Source organism: Ctenocephalides felis, unplaced genomic scaffold (assembly GCF_003426905.1).
Source record: "Ctenocephalides felis isolate EL2017-DRISC unplaced genomic scaffold, ASM342690v1 CF-g0.4_SCAFFOLD_01886, whole genome shotgun sequence".
Lineage (NCBI taxonomy): Eukaryota > Metazoa > Arthropoda > Insecta > Siphonaptera > Pulicidae > Ctenocephalides > Ctenocephalides felis.
Window position 1 is genome coordinate 166,501,103 of NW_020538040.1, and position 15,732 is coordinate 166,516,834.

Below are 15,732 nucleotides of genomic sequence, written 5' to 3' on the forward strand. Positions count from 1 at the left end.
TTGCGAATCGTGAGCGATGCCAGAAATAATATTTTTGAGACAGATTTTCTAAAACTTGTTTATCCAACAAGACGTCGATATCAACGCGAGAAGAAAGGAAACCAAATTGAATAAAAATCCCAATGAAGTGTTACAATAACAAAAAATTGGGAAAATGTTCATATGAATTGAATCATAATGCATTATATATTTTTTATTGAATGAGCGAGGGAGTATGACTGTGTACGAATACATGAGGATTCAAAGACATGTTTATTTTTGAAAGATATGGTTTTTTATTTGAACTTTGTTGCATATTATAAAGGAACAAGTATATTCATACACTTGCGAAGATTTTTTCTACGAATTCGATAAAATATTTTATTCAAAAATATTTATGTAAGAGATCCTTTGGCCAAATAATACAACAATCTGCTGTAATTTATTATATGTGAAATAAATTTAAATTGCTTGTTTTTTTCGACAACTGAAATACATAATTCATATATGTATATGTCTATATATACTAAAATTAAAAATAATGAAAACAAATATTATTCGGCATACAATTCCTTGTAATCCACAATAATTTCTTTGATCCCAAAAAAGCAGAAAACTCGTAATCTTGAGATTTATATGTAAACTTTTTGTTTCCGAGTTATTGCCTGTCTTAATTGGAATACTTGATAAAAATAAACTTTTTTCGCAAATCAAATGGAAAGTTTCAGACAACAATAATTAATTAATACAAGCCCTATTGTTGTACGAGCTAAATTAGTGTATTTATTGCACACGTGTGTATGATATATATATATATATATATATATATATATATAAATATTGAAGGTCCATGGGTAAAAAGGTCCACCATCATCTCAAAAACAAGTATAGAATTTTTTGCGATACTATTTTAAAGTAGAAGGCAAAATGTGTGTGAATAGGCTAGCATAATAACATAATAAGAAAATAGTAAGTTAATACAACTCTGCTAATGAATATTTCTGACAAAATACCAGATCACAGTTATATACAATATTTTTTTAAAAAAAAGCGTCCATGAAATTATATTTTGCATTGGTTGAATAGTGTAGCTACTATTTTTGAATATTCTTCTAAAATTAAAAATAATACATTGAAACAGTTTGTTCCTTATATGTCCCTTTATATCTCGCCTATGAAACAAACAGGACTAGATGCCAAATTTAAAAAAAAATAGTAAAAAACATTTTGTCTCTTTTCATCTCGTCTATAGAACAAACAGGACTAGATGCCAAATTTAAAAAAAATAGTAAAAAACATTTTGTCTCCTTTCATCTCGTCTATGGAACAAACAGGACTAAATGCCAAATTTAAAAAAAAATAGTAAAACAAATAGGGATTAACTGGAAATTTTACGGAACATGGTTTGATAGTTAATTGTTTGATATGTATTTTGTATTGTGATATAGTAGATATAGGATCTTTGTGCCCCGCCTTACCCTATATACATGTAAATATTTATGATGATGAAATAAATTTATTTTAAATTTTAAATACAAATTAGATAATTTAGACGTGTCTTTTACTAATGTAGCATACTTTCAGACCTAAATTGACTCATTTTTCTGAAAACTGGGTGCATTGCTGAACTACTTTTTATTACATATGCATAAACTATTCAATTGCATGACATAGATGCATATTACGGATATTTAATATTGTAATTACTACAGCAGAATAAATGTGCTCCACATTTTTTTCAAAACACGCTAATACTCCTTATAGCCTTGTATTACCTTGACTGATGTGTACATTGCAGTATGCAATGTGGGATTCTATACGAATATTCCCAATGTTAGGAAATATTGAAGAAACCCATAGGACGTTGCCGTATTTTTAAATTGCCACCTGTCACATGCCACTGCCAAATAACGTATGCCTAGAGAGCAAATTTATTGATAAAATGATACAAGAATTGTGGTAAAAACTCTATTTTGAACTTTTCATGCATATGTAAAATAATGTTGGTGTCCCTGGCTGATGATTGGTTAATTTGCAGTTTTATTGAAAATGAGTGAAGACAGATTTGTTGAAATTAGTTTGTTTTTTCCACAATCAATTCTTGTCAGTTTCAAGTCATTTAAAATTAACAGAAAGGATATGAGGATATGAGACTCATGTTGTGTACTTGAGGATTGTTAATGAGGGGTGCTCATTAAGCAATAATCTTTGTTTGATTATTAAATGTAAATAATTTTTATTTATTTACTTTATTATATTTTCTGGTTAGTTCTAAGTTACTTCATTCACTACTAGAGCTTAGCTTACAGCTAGTTTCTTATTACTACTTTATTTATCACTGGTTTAAGGCGTAGGCTGATAATATATGTACAATGTGTGTCATCTCCTAGTTCTAGAAGACGTTGGATGTCTGCGAATAAATCTCATATCTGTAATATCTTGTGATGGATTCACTCCATGATGTGCCTGCAAATATCCTTCTTATGAGACTCCATATACCTCAGTACTGACTTTATTTTTGAACATAGACTTATGTAACTTTTGTGCAATGTGGGACGTTTTTTTGATTTAGTTGGCAGTTAGTAATAAATCTCATATGTCATATCTTGCAATTGCTCCAATACTAAATTTGGTACTGGAAATTTGAATTGGCCAGATAATCCGATTTTTCAAGTCGTATTAAATTGCTTGAGATCAAAATTAGAAAATATGTGGAAAAAAGGTTGACAATTCTTCGAATTTTTTAAAAAAACGGCTGCATTGATTGCCAAAATTTCATGGGTATTTAATGAAGTCATTTGATGAAATTCGATCAGGACTCGCGTTATGTAAGTTTTGAGACGATCAACCGAGCTGTTTCTTTAGAATTAGTAAAATAGTGCAATATATTAGGATCACGTATTAGTCAAAAAAGATCATTGATCTAGAATGATGTCGCAATGGTATGTGCATATTGACAAAACGGTAAAAAGTTTGAAGAACGGATAATTTTCGTCCAGCGATTGTTTGAAAAAAAGGATCATTTTCTCTCCACTTTTTGATTTCTACTATTTTTTAAAAAATAGTATGAATGGAAATTTGGGGATCAGGCTAGTATATAATAAGGTCTGAGAAAAGTCTGCAAAAAAGATTATCCAAAAATTTCAAGTAATTCTTTCTAGTAGAACTCGAAGAAATATGGACTACTAAATAACTAACTACTAAATTTGCTACTGTACAAGATGGCATTTGAGTAAAAATAAATACATCATATAACAATTTTGAATAATGTTTATTAGTAATATGGTAACACTCGTGATGCACGCATTTATTAGTGTCAAACATTATACACATTTATGTAATGATAAATTATAAATTATATATTTATAATAGCATTAAAAATATGTATAATATTTAAAAACATTAATGTTATAATTAAAGTCGTACTTCAAATATGACATGATCGGTTTGTCATTGTAATTAGCATTTAGAAATGAACCTTCATTAGAGAAATGAAGTAATTGCTGATAAATAAATTCTATAATATTTGTTTACACAGTGGATTATGTTAAACAACGCCTAAACAAATATTGTTTTTGCAACTTCATTCATCATGTAATTGTATTTGAAAAACTTCATGCAATTAAAATTAACATACATTCATTTACTGCTTGTATTTTTTACTTTTTCGCTGGCGATATAATCTCATTCTTTGAACAGCTGTAATATCTGTCTTGCCTAAAAAATATTTTCCATTTTAATAACCTCAAAGATTTATAAAAACTGCGTATAATATAGAAATAATTTCTAATCAATGAATTTAAGTCTAGTACACGGCACAAATGTTTAATTTGCTTTCTTATTTTTAAGGAACAAGGTAAAATATTCTTTTGATTCAGGCATTTTTCATTAAATCAAGATTTGTACTACGATGTATCTTTAAAATGTTTATTTATCTATGCCGATTTCCTTGTTGATATCGGTACGCGTACAACCTTGATGCCGGTACGCATACAACGATAGATCTCTATTAACATACACGACGACTAATCACAATCGACTCATATAGAAATGATATCATCGAGAGCAAATGACGAATCATTGACACTCGACTCTGCCGTAATGTACTTCTGTTGCATTTGTATGGATTTACACCCTAGTCGCGCTTAAAGAAGTTTTACTTTAAAAAAACTTTTTTTTTAATTTATGCTATTATGTGTGATTGATTTGCTTTTCTTGTATAGCTGATTAGCAGTGTTGTAAAGCACTTTTCGAATGATTATATATGTTTATTAGAGTGGTTCTTAAGAAGGACATTTTCGAATTTCTTTGCTACTAAGGGCGCCAATGCTGTCAAATGAATGAAAAATGAATCTCTAATAGTATTAGGTCTTAATGTAAACATTTAGATAGAGCGCACGCCAATTGAAAGTTTCTTATATTTGTTATTAACATACGTCATTAAGTAAATTCTTGCGCCATCTGTCGTGAACTCATTATGACACGTAAGAATATTTATAGACCACTTAACCTCTAATAAAATCCATGTGGGCTGTTTTATAATATTTATAACACTAGATTATCCTCTAAATGCAACTTGCATCAAGGTCACTTACACCTTGTTTTACATCCAGTAAATTTGTTGTAAATTAATTCGTATATATAATAAAGTAATCTTTACTACGAATACAAATGTAACTAGCTGTAAGTGGAATTCTGTCTTAAGGCAATTAGGGCATCGTGCCTTAAGGCAAATTGCTGGAACTTCCCGTACCAAAAATTATTATTTTTTTAAAAACGATTAACATTTTTGAAAAAATTTTACTTCGAAAAAAATAGATTTTTGAGAAACTATAAATTTGACAAAAAAATACCGTTTTTTTGAAAAAAAAAATTTTTTATTTGAAAAAAAAATTTTTTTTTGAGAATTTTTTTTTTTTTGAAAACAAAAATTTTTTTGAAAAAAAAATGTTTTCTTCATTTTGACATATTTTGAAAATTCTGAACTTTTTTTCAAAGCAATCGCACTGCTTGAACTGCATGGAGACGAAATGTCAAAGCTCGCAGGTGCCGCGCCGCCGTCTAACGCATAAGCATTGGTACGGAACCCATAGAAATGTAAAAAAAAATTATACTTATTGTTAAAATATCTATAAAAAATCTGACAATTTGATGTGCATATGTCTAATGATCATTTTTAACCGCCGAATGGCATTTTTTTTTACTTTTTTCATTAGATCTCCGAAACCGCTAGGCCTGCCTTTATGAAAATTTGATCACTTCTACATCTTGTCAATACAAGTAAAATGTTTTTTGAATTATTCAAATCGGACGCTCCGTTCTCTTAAAAACGGAGGTACTGTTTTTGGCACTTTTTGCCCCGTATCTTCGGAACCGCTGGACCTGCCTTCACCAAAAACTAATCAGCACGTCTCCTTATCAATACGAATCGAATGTTTTTTGAATTATTCAAATCGGTTGATCCGTGTTCCCGAAATCGTCGACGAAAATTTGTATCCGCACATACATACACACACATACATACATACATACATACATACATACATACATACATACATACATACATACATACACACACACACACACACACACACACACATACATCCATTTTTTCTAAGGTATGCCAAAATGTTCAGAAACCTCTGAAACGTAAAGATATATAAAAATTTTCATTTTCGATTTTTTTGCGATTACTATAACTTACCCTACGGGAAGTTAAAAATATCCATTACCCTGTCACGACTCACAGCCAACGTCTTCGCTATATCAGAAGTACAAACAATGACAATGTGTGAATTCTGTTCCAGGTCAGCACGGGCGACACGATGCACCATGACGCGGGCGACGGTCTCGAGTCCGGTTCGCTGTATCTGGAACTTCAAGTTCTGCCGTCGCATTTCACCGCGGGGCCGGGAGTTCTCATCTTGCGCTGCACGTCTCACGTAGCCGCTCTGTACATGCAGAGCGCGGAAGTGTCAATCGGTTTCCCGGCTAGGGACCCCATACCAGCTAGAGGTAAGTCATCGATTTATTACTTCTGCCACGATGTTGTTTTAGATTTTTAGATTTTTAGATGTAGTGTATGATGCAAAGTAGGAAATGCAATACCGGTATGCCGATATACCGAATTAACGGTAAACCGCCCGATTTTTTGGCGGTATTTTTATCGGTATTTATCCCAAAAATACCGGTATTTTTGGTATCTTTACATAAGCGATATTCGATACATAATACACTAAAGTTTGAATTTCTCGGAACAAATTTATCTTTAAATTCCATCATCGCATAAACAGCTATATCTTCAAGTGATTCTATAGGATAAACAAATTTCAAATATTATCTCAACTCGTCATTAAACTGAATATTTATTGCTTTACTAAGGGCTTCATATGGTGTTACAATAAATAAAATTGGACTGATAGATAATGATGTTTGTTTCATCTTATGTAAAAATGTAACGGTTTTTAAGTGATATTTGCGACAAAATATTTTATATCATACAGATTGCCTCTGCGTAAACTTTATTTTTTCTATCTCTATACATAATAATTATGATAATTACTAAATATTTTTGTCTCTTATTACAATTATAAAATATTGTTTTTCGAAAACGATACGAAGTTTGAAAATACTATAGAAGCATCACATTGTTTTAAATAACAATATTCAACAATTATAGTAACTTATTTATCTTGACAAAGTATCCAATCTTAAATTAGTGTAAAAAATTATTTTTTTGAAATATTGGAGATTATGCTAATTTAACACATCGGATACAGACATTACAGTTTATTATAACAATGTAATATGATATTTTTTTTTAGTCTTTCTTACTCATAAGTTTGTTATTGGTGAAAAATACTCAATATATTGGATAGTGATAATGAATTAATTAAATTGAATATAATTTTGTTAAATTATTATTTAAAAAAATAAACTTATTGATTTATTTTATTGTTTTTATTGTTTAGTTGAATATAGTTGTAGTTGTATATAAATTTTTTTATATCTGTACTAGTAACTTCCAATTTTGTTTACGTTTAAGATAATAAAAATACCGGTAATTTACCGGTATTCCGGTTTTAAAATAAAAAATTACCGAAATACCGGTATTGAAATTTTTTATCGGTATTGCATTCCCTAATGCAAAGTAACGAAACGTGGTTTTATGCTATTATGCGTGATTGATTTGCTTTTCTTGTATAGCTGATTAGCAGTGTTGTAAAGCACTTTTCGAATGATTATATATGTTTATTATGGTAGTTTTTAACGAGGACATTTTCGAATTTCTTTGCTTTCAAGGGCGCCAATGCTTTCAAATGAATGAAAAATGAATCTCTAATAGTATTAGGTCTTAATGTAAACATTTAGATAGAGCGCACGCTAATTGAAAGTTTCTTATATTTGTTATTAACATACGTCATTAAGTAAATTTTTACGCCATCTGTCGTGAACTCAATTATTATGACACATAAAAATATTTATAAACCACTTAACCTCTAATGAAATCCATGTGGGCTGTACCAGCACGAGGTAAGTCATCGATTTATTACTTCTGCCACGATGTTGTTTTAGATTTTTAGATGTAGTGTATGATGCAAAGTAATGAAACGTGGTTTTATGCTTTTATGCGTGATTGGATTTGCTTTTTTTGTATAGCTGATTAGCAGTGTTGTAAAGCACTTATCGATTATATATGTTTATTAGCATGGTCCTGAACAAGGACATTTTCGAATTTTTTTGCTTCCAAGGGCGCCAATGCTTCCAAATGAATGAAAAATGAATCTCTAATAGTATTAGGTCTTAATGTAAACATTTAGATAGAGCGCACCCCAATTGAAAGTTTCTTATATTTGTTATTAACATACGTCATTAAGTAAATTCTTACGCCATCTGTCGTGAACTCAAGTATTATGATACATAGGAATATTTATAAACCACTTAACCTCTAATGAAATCCATGTGGGCTGTACCAGCACGAGGTAAGTCATCGATTTATTACTTCTGCCACGATGTTGTGTTAGATTTTTAGATGTAGTGTATGATGCAAAGTAGCGAAATGTGGTTTTATGCTATTTTGTGTTATTGATTTGCTTTTCTTGTATTTAGCTGATTAGTTGTGTTGTAAAGCACTTTTTGAATGATTATATATGTTTATTAATGTGGTTCTTAGCAAGGACATTTTCGAATTTCTTTGCTTCCAAGGGCGCCAATGCTTCCAAATTAATGAACTAGTGGGAAGCATGGCATCGTGTTTTAAGGCAAATTGCTGGAACTTCCGGTACCAAAAATTATTATTTTTTTAAAAGCCATTAACATTTTTGAAAAAATTTTACTTCGAAAAAATTAGATTTTTGAGAAACTATAAATTTGACAAAAATTTACTTTTTTTTTATTTATTATTTTTTTTTTTTGAAATATGTTTTCTTTATTTTGACATATTTTGAAAATTCTGAACTGTTTTTCAAAGCAATCGTACTGCTTTAACTGCACAAAGACGAAATATCAAAGCGCATAAGCGCCGCGTCGCCGTCTAACGCGTAAACATTGGTACGGAACCCATAGGAATGTACTCAAAATTCATACTTATTGTTAAAATCTCTATAAAATATCTGATAATTTGGTGTGCATATGTCTAATGATCATTTTTGACCGCCAAATGGCATTTTTTTTTATTGGATCTCCGAAACCGATAGACCTGCCTTCATGAAAACCAATTCTTTATCTTCTCAATACAAGTAAAATGTTTTTTGAATTATTAAAATCGGATACTCCGTTCTCTTAAAAACTAAGTTAGCATTTTTGGCACTTTTTGCCCCGTATCTTTGGAACGGCTAGACCTACCTCCACCAAAAACTAATCAGCACGTCTCCTTAGCAATACGAATCGAATGTTTCTTGAATTATTCAAATCGGTTGATCGGTGTTCCCGAAATCGTCGACGAAAACTTGTATTCGCACACACACACACACATACATCCATTTTTTCTAAGGTATGCCAAAATATTCAGAAATCTTTGAAACGTTAAGATATACGAGATATTCGTATAGAAATTTTCATTTTAGATTTTTTGACGATTACTATAAATTACTCTACGGGAAGTTGAAAATGAATCTCTAATAGTATTAGCTCTTAATGTAAACATTTAGATAGAGCGCACGCCAATTGAAAGTTTGTTATTTTTATTATTAACATACGTCATTAAGTAAATTCTTGCGTCATCTGTCGTAAACTCAAGTATTATGATACATAGGAATATTTATAAACCACTTAACCTCTAATGAAATCCATGTGGGCTGTTTTATAATATTTATTCATGGAATCAAGATAATAATTTGAGTTTCAAAATCAACAATTAAATAAATATTTTGCTGCAGAATTATTCTTGATTCCATGATGAATAGGATTTAATTAGAGGTTAAGTGGTTTATAAATATTCATATGTTTCATAATACAAGTACATCGATAATTACTTAATAGAATGCTTAATAATTATCTCAATAATTATATTATCAAAATACAAAATCGATTAATATTTTTATTAGTATTACTATTATTTAATTAGATAGAATTTATTACATAGCAACTGTCTTGAAATTTATATGGAAAATATGAATTTTACCTAGAAATAATTTTAGTTACATGGATATTGATATGTAGATATATGTGAGCGCGTATATTAGTAATTATTGTTGGTTTGCGATTGCTATGTTTTACATAATTTGAATGCTCAATACGAAACAAAACAGTTCAATAATATAATCAGTTATCTATACCCGGTAATACATATATGTGCATTCATTGTATTATAATTTGTGGCACATGTATCTAAATCGCACACAGAACACGGGAAAATCACTTGTGCTTTGAACTTACTGATTATTGTTATGGATCATGTGGCTTTACATGTGGACCAGCTTTAGTGAATACACTTAATTTGGGTGCTTTTGTAGTGATGTTAGTGGTAATATTTTCCTAAATAAAATTCAGAGATTTTTTTATTGTAATAATGAACATAATAATGAATCTTTGTTTTAATTCAAAATCTTAGTGTTTTTTTTGTCTGCCAGTCTGTCAGACTCTTGTGTTAGATATTTTGTCATTGCAATCCACAAACATTACTAGACAACTCAAAACAAGCCCTTTAGACTTAGCTTAGTAATGAATAGTTCGGGTAAATATTTTCTTTTTTTCTCACTAATTTCAAGTTCAAATACAATTCGAAGATACATCAAGTTTAGGATGTACGATAGCAAATACAGCTCATAGAATACGTAATTATGTTTGCTGTTAAAACTAGAAGCAAAAGTTTAGAATTTTTTTCAAAATCGATGTTCTTTTGTATCATTCTAATCATATGATCCGTTTTCGCAAAAACTGCATGATTTTTTGTACCTTCTGCACCGTATGACCGAAATGGATAGACCTGCCGTTTGCAAAATCTAACCAGTACGTCTAGCGGTCAGCACGAAGCAAATGTTTTTTTTAAATTATTCAGTTCAATTGATCCATATTTAGGATATTTGTTGTCTCAAAAGAATAAAAACAAAATTTGTACTCATTTTAAAAATCTTTATAACCTATCCGTTACTTTGATGTGCATATGTCCAATGATCATTTTTGACCACAAAATGGTATTTGTATTGAGAATGGTACAAACATCCTAAAATATTATAGGTTTACAAAAAATAGTTTAAATATTAAAAAAATCACTAAAATTTGGATTAGAACTCTTAGTACATACACCTTATACATATATTCCGTGTTTTGTACTAATTACTGTGCAATCTTAATTAATATAAATTTTTAGAATTAGGATGAAATATGTTAAATAAATTAAATCAAATTAATAAAATTGCATGTAATATGAGTTGTTTTAAAAGATATCAATTGGAAATTGCATTGATTAATTTTTCGTAAAAAGCAAACGTTTAATTTTTGAAATTAATTCTTGTTTGTGTCTTGCTCCCACATTTTGGGAAGCTCATGCAACTTGCTTCAAGATAAAATGCCTCTTACAACTACTTATTTTTATATAGCCATCTTATTCTTCAAAATTGCAATTGAAGTAGTAATGATCACAGTTTTATATACGCCACGAGTATGCTCATCAATACACATCTGCCACTTTTCAATGACGAGTCTATTGGTCAATTTTAATCAACTAGTTCATATTGACAAATTTCATATGATGAATTCACTTTTATAATTTATTCTTTTTTGGATATGGACATCCAGTTGCAGTCAATACACAAAATGCTGCCACTTACCCATGACGAGTATGGTTGTCATTCACAATAAATTGGTTGATATTGACAAATTTTATGTGATAAATTTACTTTTATTATCGTTTTTTGGATGTGGAGATCCAATTGCAATCAAAACACAAAATTCGGCCATTTCTCCATGACGAGAAATCACAAATAACTGGTTGATATTGACAAATTTTATATAATAAATTCACTTTTATTATTTATTGCCCTTTCTTGGACATGGTGATCCAATTGCTGTTAATACACCAAAATCTGCCACTTCTCCATGACAAGCCTATCACTATTAATTTGTTCATATTGACAAATTTAATATCATAAATTAATTTACTTTTATTGTTTATTTTCCTTTCTTGGATATGATGATCTAATTGCAATCAATACACCAAATTTTGACACTTCTCCATACTATTGACTAGATTCACTATTATTATTTATTGTCGTTTCTTCGATTTGTTGGTCAAATGGCTGTTAATATACAAACTTCTGTCACTTCTCCATGACGAGTATATTAGTCAACCACCAATAACTGGTTGATATTGACAAATTTTATGATAAATTCAATTTTATTATTCATTGTTTTTTCTTGGATTTATTGATTCAATTGTAGTCAATGCACAAAATTCTACTACTTCTCCATGACGAGTATATTTGTCAATCACAATAATCTGGTTGATATTGACAAATTTATTTGATAAATTCACTTTTATTATTTATCACCATCTTGAACATGGTGATCCAATTGCAGTCAATACACAAAATGCTGCCACTTATCCATGATGAGTATCTTCGTCAATCACAATTATAATTAATCGGTTGATATTGACAAATTTAATATCACAAATTTACTTTAATTATTTGTCATTTCTTAGATATGTTGATCCAATTGCAGTCAATTTTATATAATAAATTCACTTATTATTCATTGTCCTTTCTTGGTTTTGTTGATCCAATTGCAGTCGGGTGGTGTCGAACGTTTCCTTCTGGTAAATCGAACGGGTCGTGCGATTTTTCGATTTTTGCGTTTTGTCGATATTTACTTTTTTATTATAGTTTTTTATATGTTCTGTCAAGAAATCTGCATATAAAAGATCCCGAGCAATACGTTGTTACGTCTTTTTTATTTATTTATTTCAGCATTTATTGTCGCGTCGCAACCCAAGTAAAGAATCGCTTTTTCATTTCATCAAGATTTATAGCCCCTGTGCAAAGTTATTTGTATATGTATCTTGAGAGTGCTCGTGAATGCTAGAAGAATTATTTGTATTTGCGAATGAATCTAGATGCTTTTCATTATTTGCTTTTATATTCAGTAGTTTGATATAATCATCAGTTTACGTTCGGTGTTATAAGTTTTATTTAGTGCTTTTGCATGGCTTGTGCTCTATATATCGAAAGGTAAGTACCTAAGTATTTTTTTATTTATTTTACTATTTTGCATGGTTGTTGATGCACCATATTATAAAATTTAAAAAATAATGTAAAATCTGTATAAGCTGAATCTATATTTATAACAACAAAATCTTGTATCAGGTTGTATGGAAAGTAATTTCTGATAAAAAAATATTTTTTTCTTCTTGGCGCTTTATAATCATTACATATTTTAAAAATAATATTACAAGATATTTGTATAATAACGTTCTCTTAAATGCGGACACCGATAAGAATTTTCGTATTATCTTATTTTTACTGAATAGAGATTTTACTGAACAAACATTGTTTAAGAAAAATAAATTACAGATCTATATGAATAAAATATGTTGGCAATAAACCAGGAACGGTTTGCTATATTTTGATGTTTTTTTTTGTCAGGTAATACGTCAGATCAAAAAAAAATTACAATTTTTAGATTATTACTTTAATCGTTATTTATCCATTTTATTAAAATGCTATTACTTTCCAATCAACCGAATATAATTAGTGATATAACATGTACAATCGAACTAGTTTTTTTTTTGCTAAATGCGATATATGTGTGATAATAATAGTGTGAAACAATTTTTTGAAATACGTCATTTATTTAATTTCATTCAGATGATTTAATCTCATTAATTTAAGCTGACTATAATTCCCGGAATTCCAGATCACGACCCGGATCTTTTTATTGACCGAGTTTTAGTGTTTTTCTCATTTAGTGTTTTTTAACCCGGATTCAGGTTTATTGACTCGAATTGTCCTGATTTTTTTTTTTTTGAAAAACATAGGTTAAAATTGTATATTTGCTTATATTTATAACAACCGACGAGTGTACTTATATTGAATTATAAAACGAAAACGAAAAAGAAAACTTTCAATACCAAAAATCCAAAAGTGATTAAAAGTAGCCAACACTCACTTTATATTTTTACTGTTATGAAAATTTACTCTTTTTTGTCAGAAAATTCGAAAACAAACTGTCTGGCACAAATCCTTGAGACAAGTGGTAAGACTCGTCTTGAAATAGACATTCTAAAATCGATACAATTTAATAAGGTTAATTAATTATGAAGCATTTTGTACAGAAGGCTTAAAATTAAATTTTAATTACAAGTCTTAGAATTTGGAAAAAAACGTAGATTAAAACGATTATATTGTACTTCTGATTTAAAAAATAAATTAATTAATTGATTTTTATAGTTTCCTTAAGTGAGTATTTTGGTCTAGAGGCATGAATTTTATGCGATTTTTGAAAAGCTGGAAAAAAGAGAAACAACATTATTACTATATTTTTTCTTACAATTTATTAACTATTTTGGAAATTCTGAAAAGATAAATAAAAATAAAAAAGTCATTAAGTTTTAATTCTAGAAGGTGGTTACGTGGGTGGTCTCAAAATGTTGGCACCTAAACATACCCATGATATCAGACCTCCAAATAATCTGAAGAAAAAAATGTATATTATTACTAGAATAATGCCGCAATAGTAAGAATTACGGGCAAGTTAACAATATTTGCAAAATAGCAATTGTCTAGAATGAAATTATTTTTCACATTTTTTTTTGAGTTTCTGGAATATTTTAAAAATACTAAAAGTCGGATTTTGGGGGTGAGCATATTTTATGACATTCCTGAGTATCGTATCGAAAAAGACAATTTCGAGTAAAACGCGTTTGAAGTTTTGCAGAGGAAAGAAACAGAGGATTATCGTGGTCAATCTCTAAAAATAATTTTAATTTGAAAAATCCTTCTGTACCAATATTCTTGAACAGTTATTCTTGCGATTTCCAACCTGTGGGACGCGCCCTTTCGGGGGGCGCCTGGCTGTTATAGGGGAGGGAGGCTTGTACGGCACTTTCCAAAATACTATTTTCAAAAATAAACCAACAATTTTGAAAAAATATTAAAAAAAATTAACAAAAAAATAAAAAATTCTTATGCATATTTATACATAATATTGCATATTAATTTGTCATCTGATAATATCAGTTGAGTATTTATGAAATAAGATTGTTGAAAAAATTAAGGGTTTGCAAAAATTATTTTTATTAGAGCGGGAGGGCGCGGTGCGTAAAAAGGTTGGAAACCACTAAGTTAATCTAAGAAAATATACAAAAAATCTAAATCTTTTTTTATTAATCTAGACCAGAATACCTTCTTGAACAATATTTGTTATATTAATCATATAGATTATTTAGCTAAAACTAAATTGTCGGATTAGCATAACTATTAGTTACCCAGTTTTGAAATAAAAAATTATGGTCACACTACTATCATGCTGATTTAAAAGCAAGTCCTACAATAATCACTACTTAGTCAACCACGACTAATTTAACATCATTAAAAGTTTCAGAGCTTGTCAAATTTTTATTATACGCTGGTTCAAAAACAGCGAAAAATTGCTGACGCTCACAAAACTATTTATTTTCCGATATAATTGGAATTACTATATCGCACAAAAACAAACTCGAGTGTACATGTTATAAAATTTAATATCATACATTTAGAGAAACTAAAGCTTCATTAAAAGTTACTCATTTAAAATATTTTCTTTCCAGTAACATCTGCAGCGGACAAGCACATATTGCAGAAGAAAATAATAATACAACTTATAACAGCGCTTCTCATGTTTTTCACTATTAACAGATAGTTCCATTAAACAAGTTTTTTGTTTCGGACAGTCCTATCTAGAATTATTCCAGAGCACTAAGGCATTTTATAATGTTATTTTTCACTATCACACACAGACTTATAGAACCTTATCAATTGTCAAATATTTCTCTTAATTTTTACACGAATCTGAATTTAATCTGATACTAAATTTATTTGTGTCATGCTAATTTGTAATCTACAGATGTGGTGAAACTCAATGATCATTCAAATTCATCGCCCTGATCGTAAAATATTTATTCATAAAATAAAGTAACTGTTGATTGTAATAGATGAATGTATATTATATACAGTTAATATTTATATAATAAATACCAAAGCGAACTGTGTCAATATATAACATTTATCTAGAAATAAAATTAAAATAATAAAAATCAAACATTCAATTAAATTGGTA

General features: G+C 29.2%; 1 protein-coding gene across 2 annotated transcripts in view; it reads left to right on the forward strand.

Moving 5' to 3' along the window:
- The window catches only part of LOC113378616, a 284,628-nt gene extending 269,267 nt beyond the window's left edge, over positions 1-15,361 (forward strand). For both annotated transcript variants that reach the window (XM_026619163.1, XM_026619162.1), the window contains exons 2-3: positions 5,787-5,994; positions 15,224-15,361. In XM_026619163.1, coding sequence (XP_026474948.1) covers positions 5,805-5,994; positions 15,224-15,315 — 282 coding nt within the window. In that variant the 5' untranslated portion in view covers positions 5,787-5,804 and the 3' untranslated portion in view covers positions 15,316-15,361. The remainder of the gene's footprint in view (positions 1-5,786; positions 5,995-15,223) is intronic.
- The last annotated feature ends 371 nt before the right edge of the window (positions 15,362-15,732 follow it).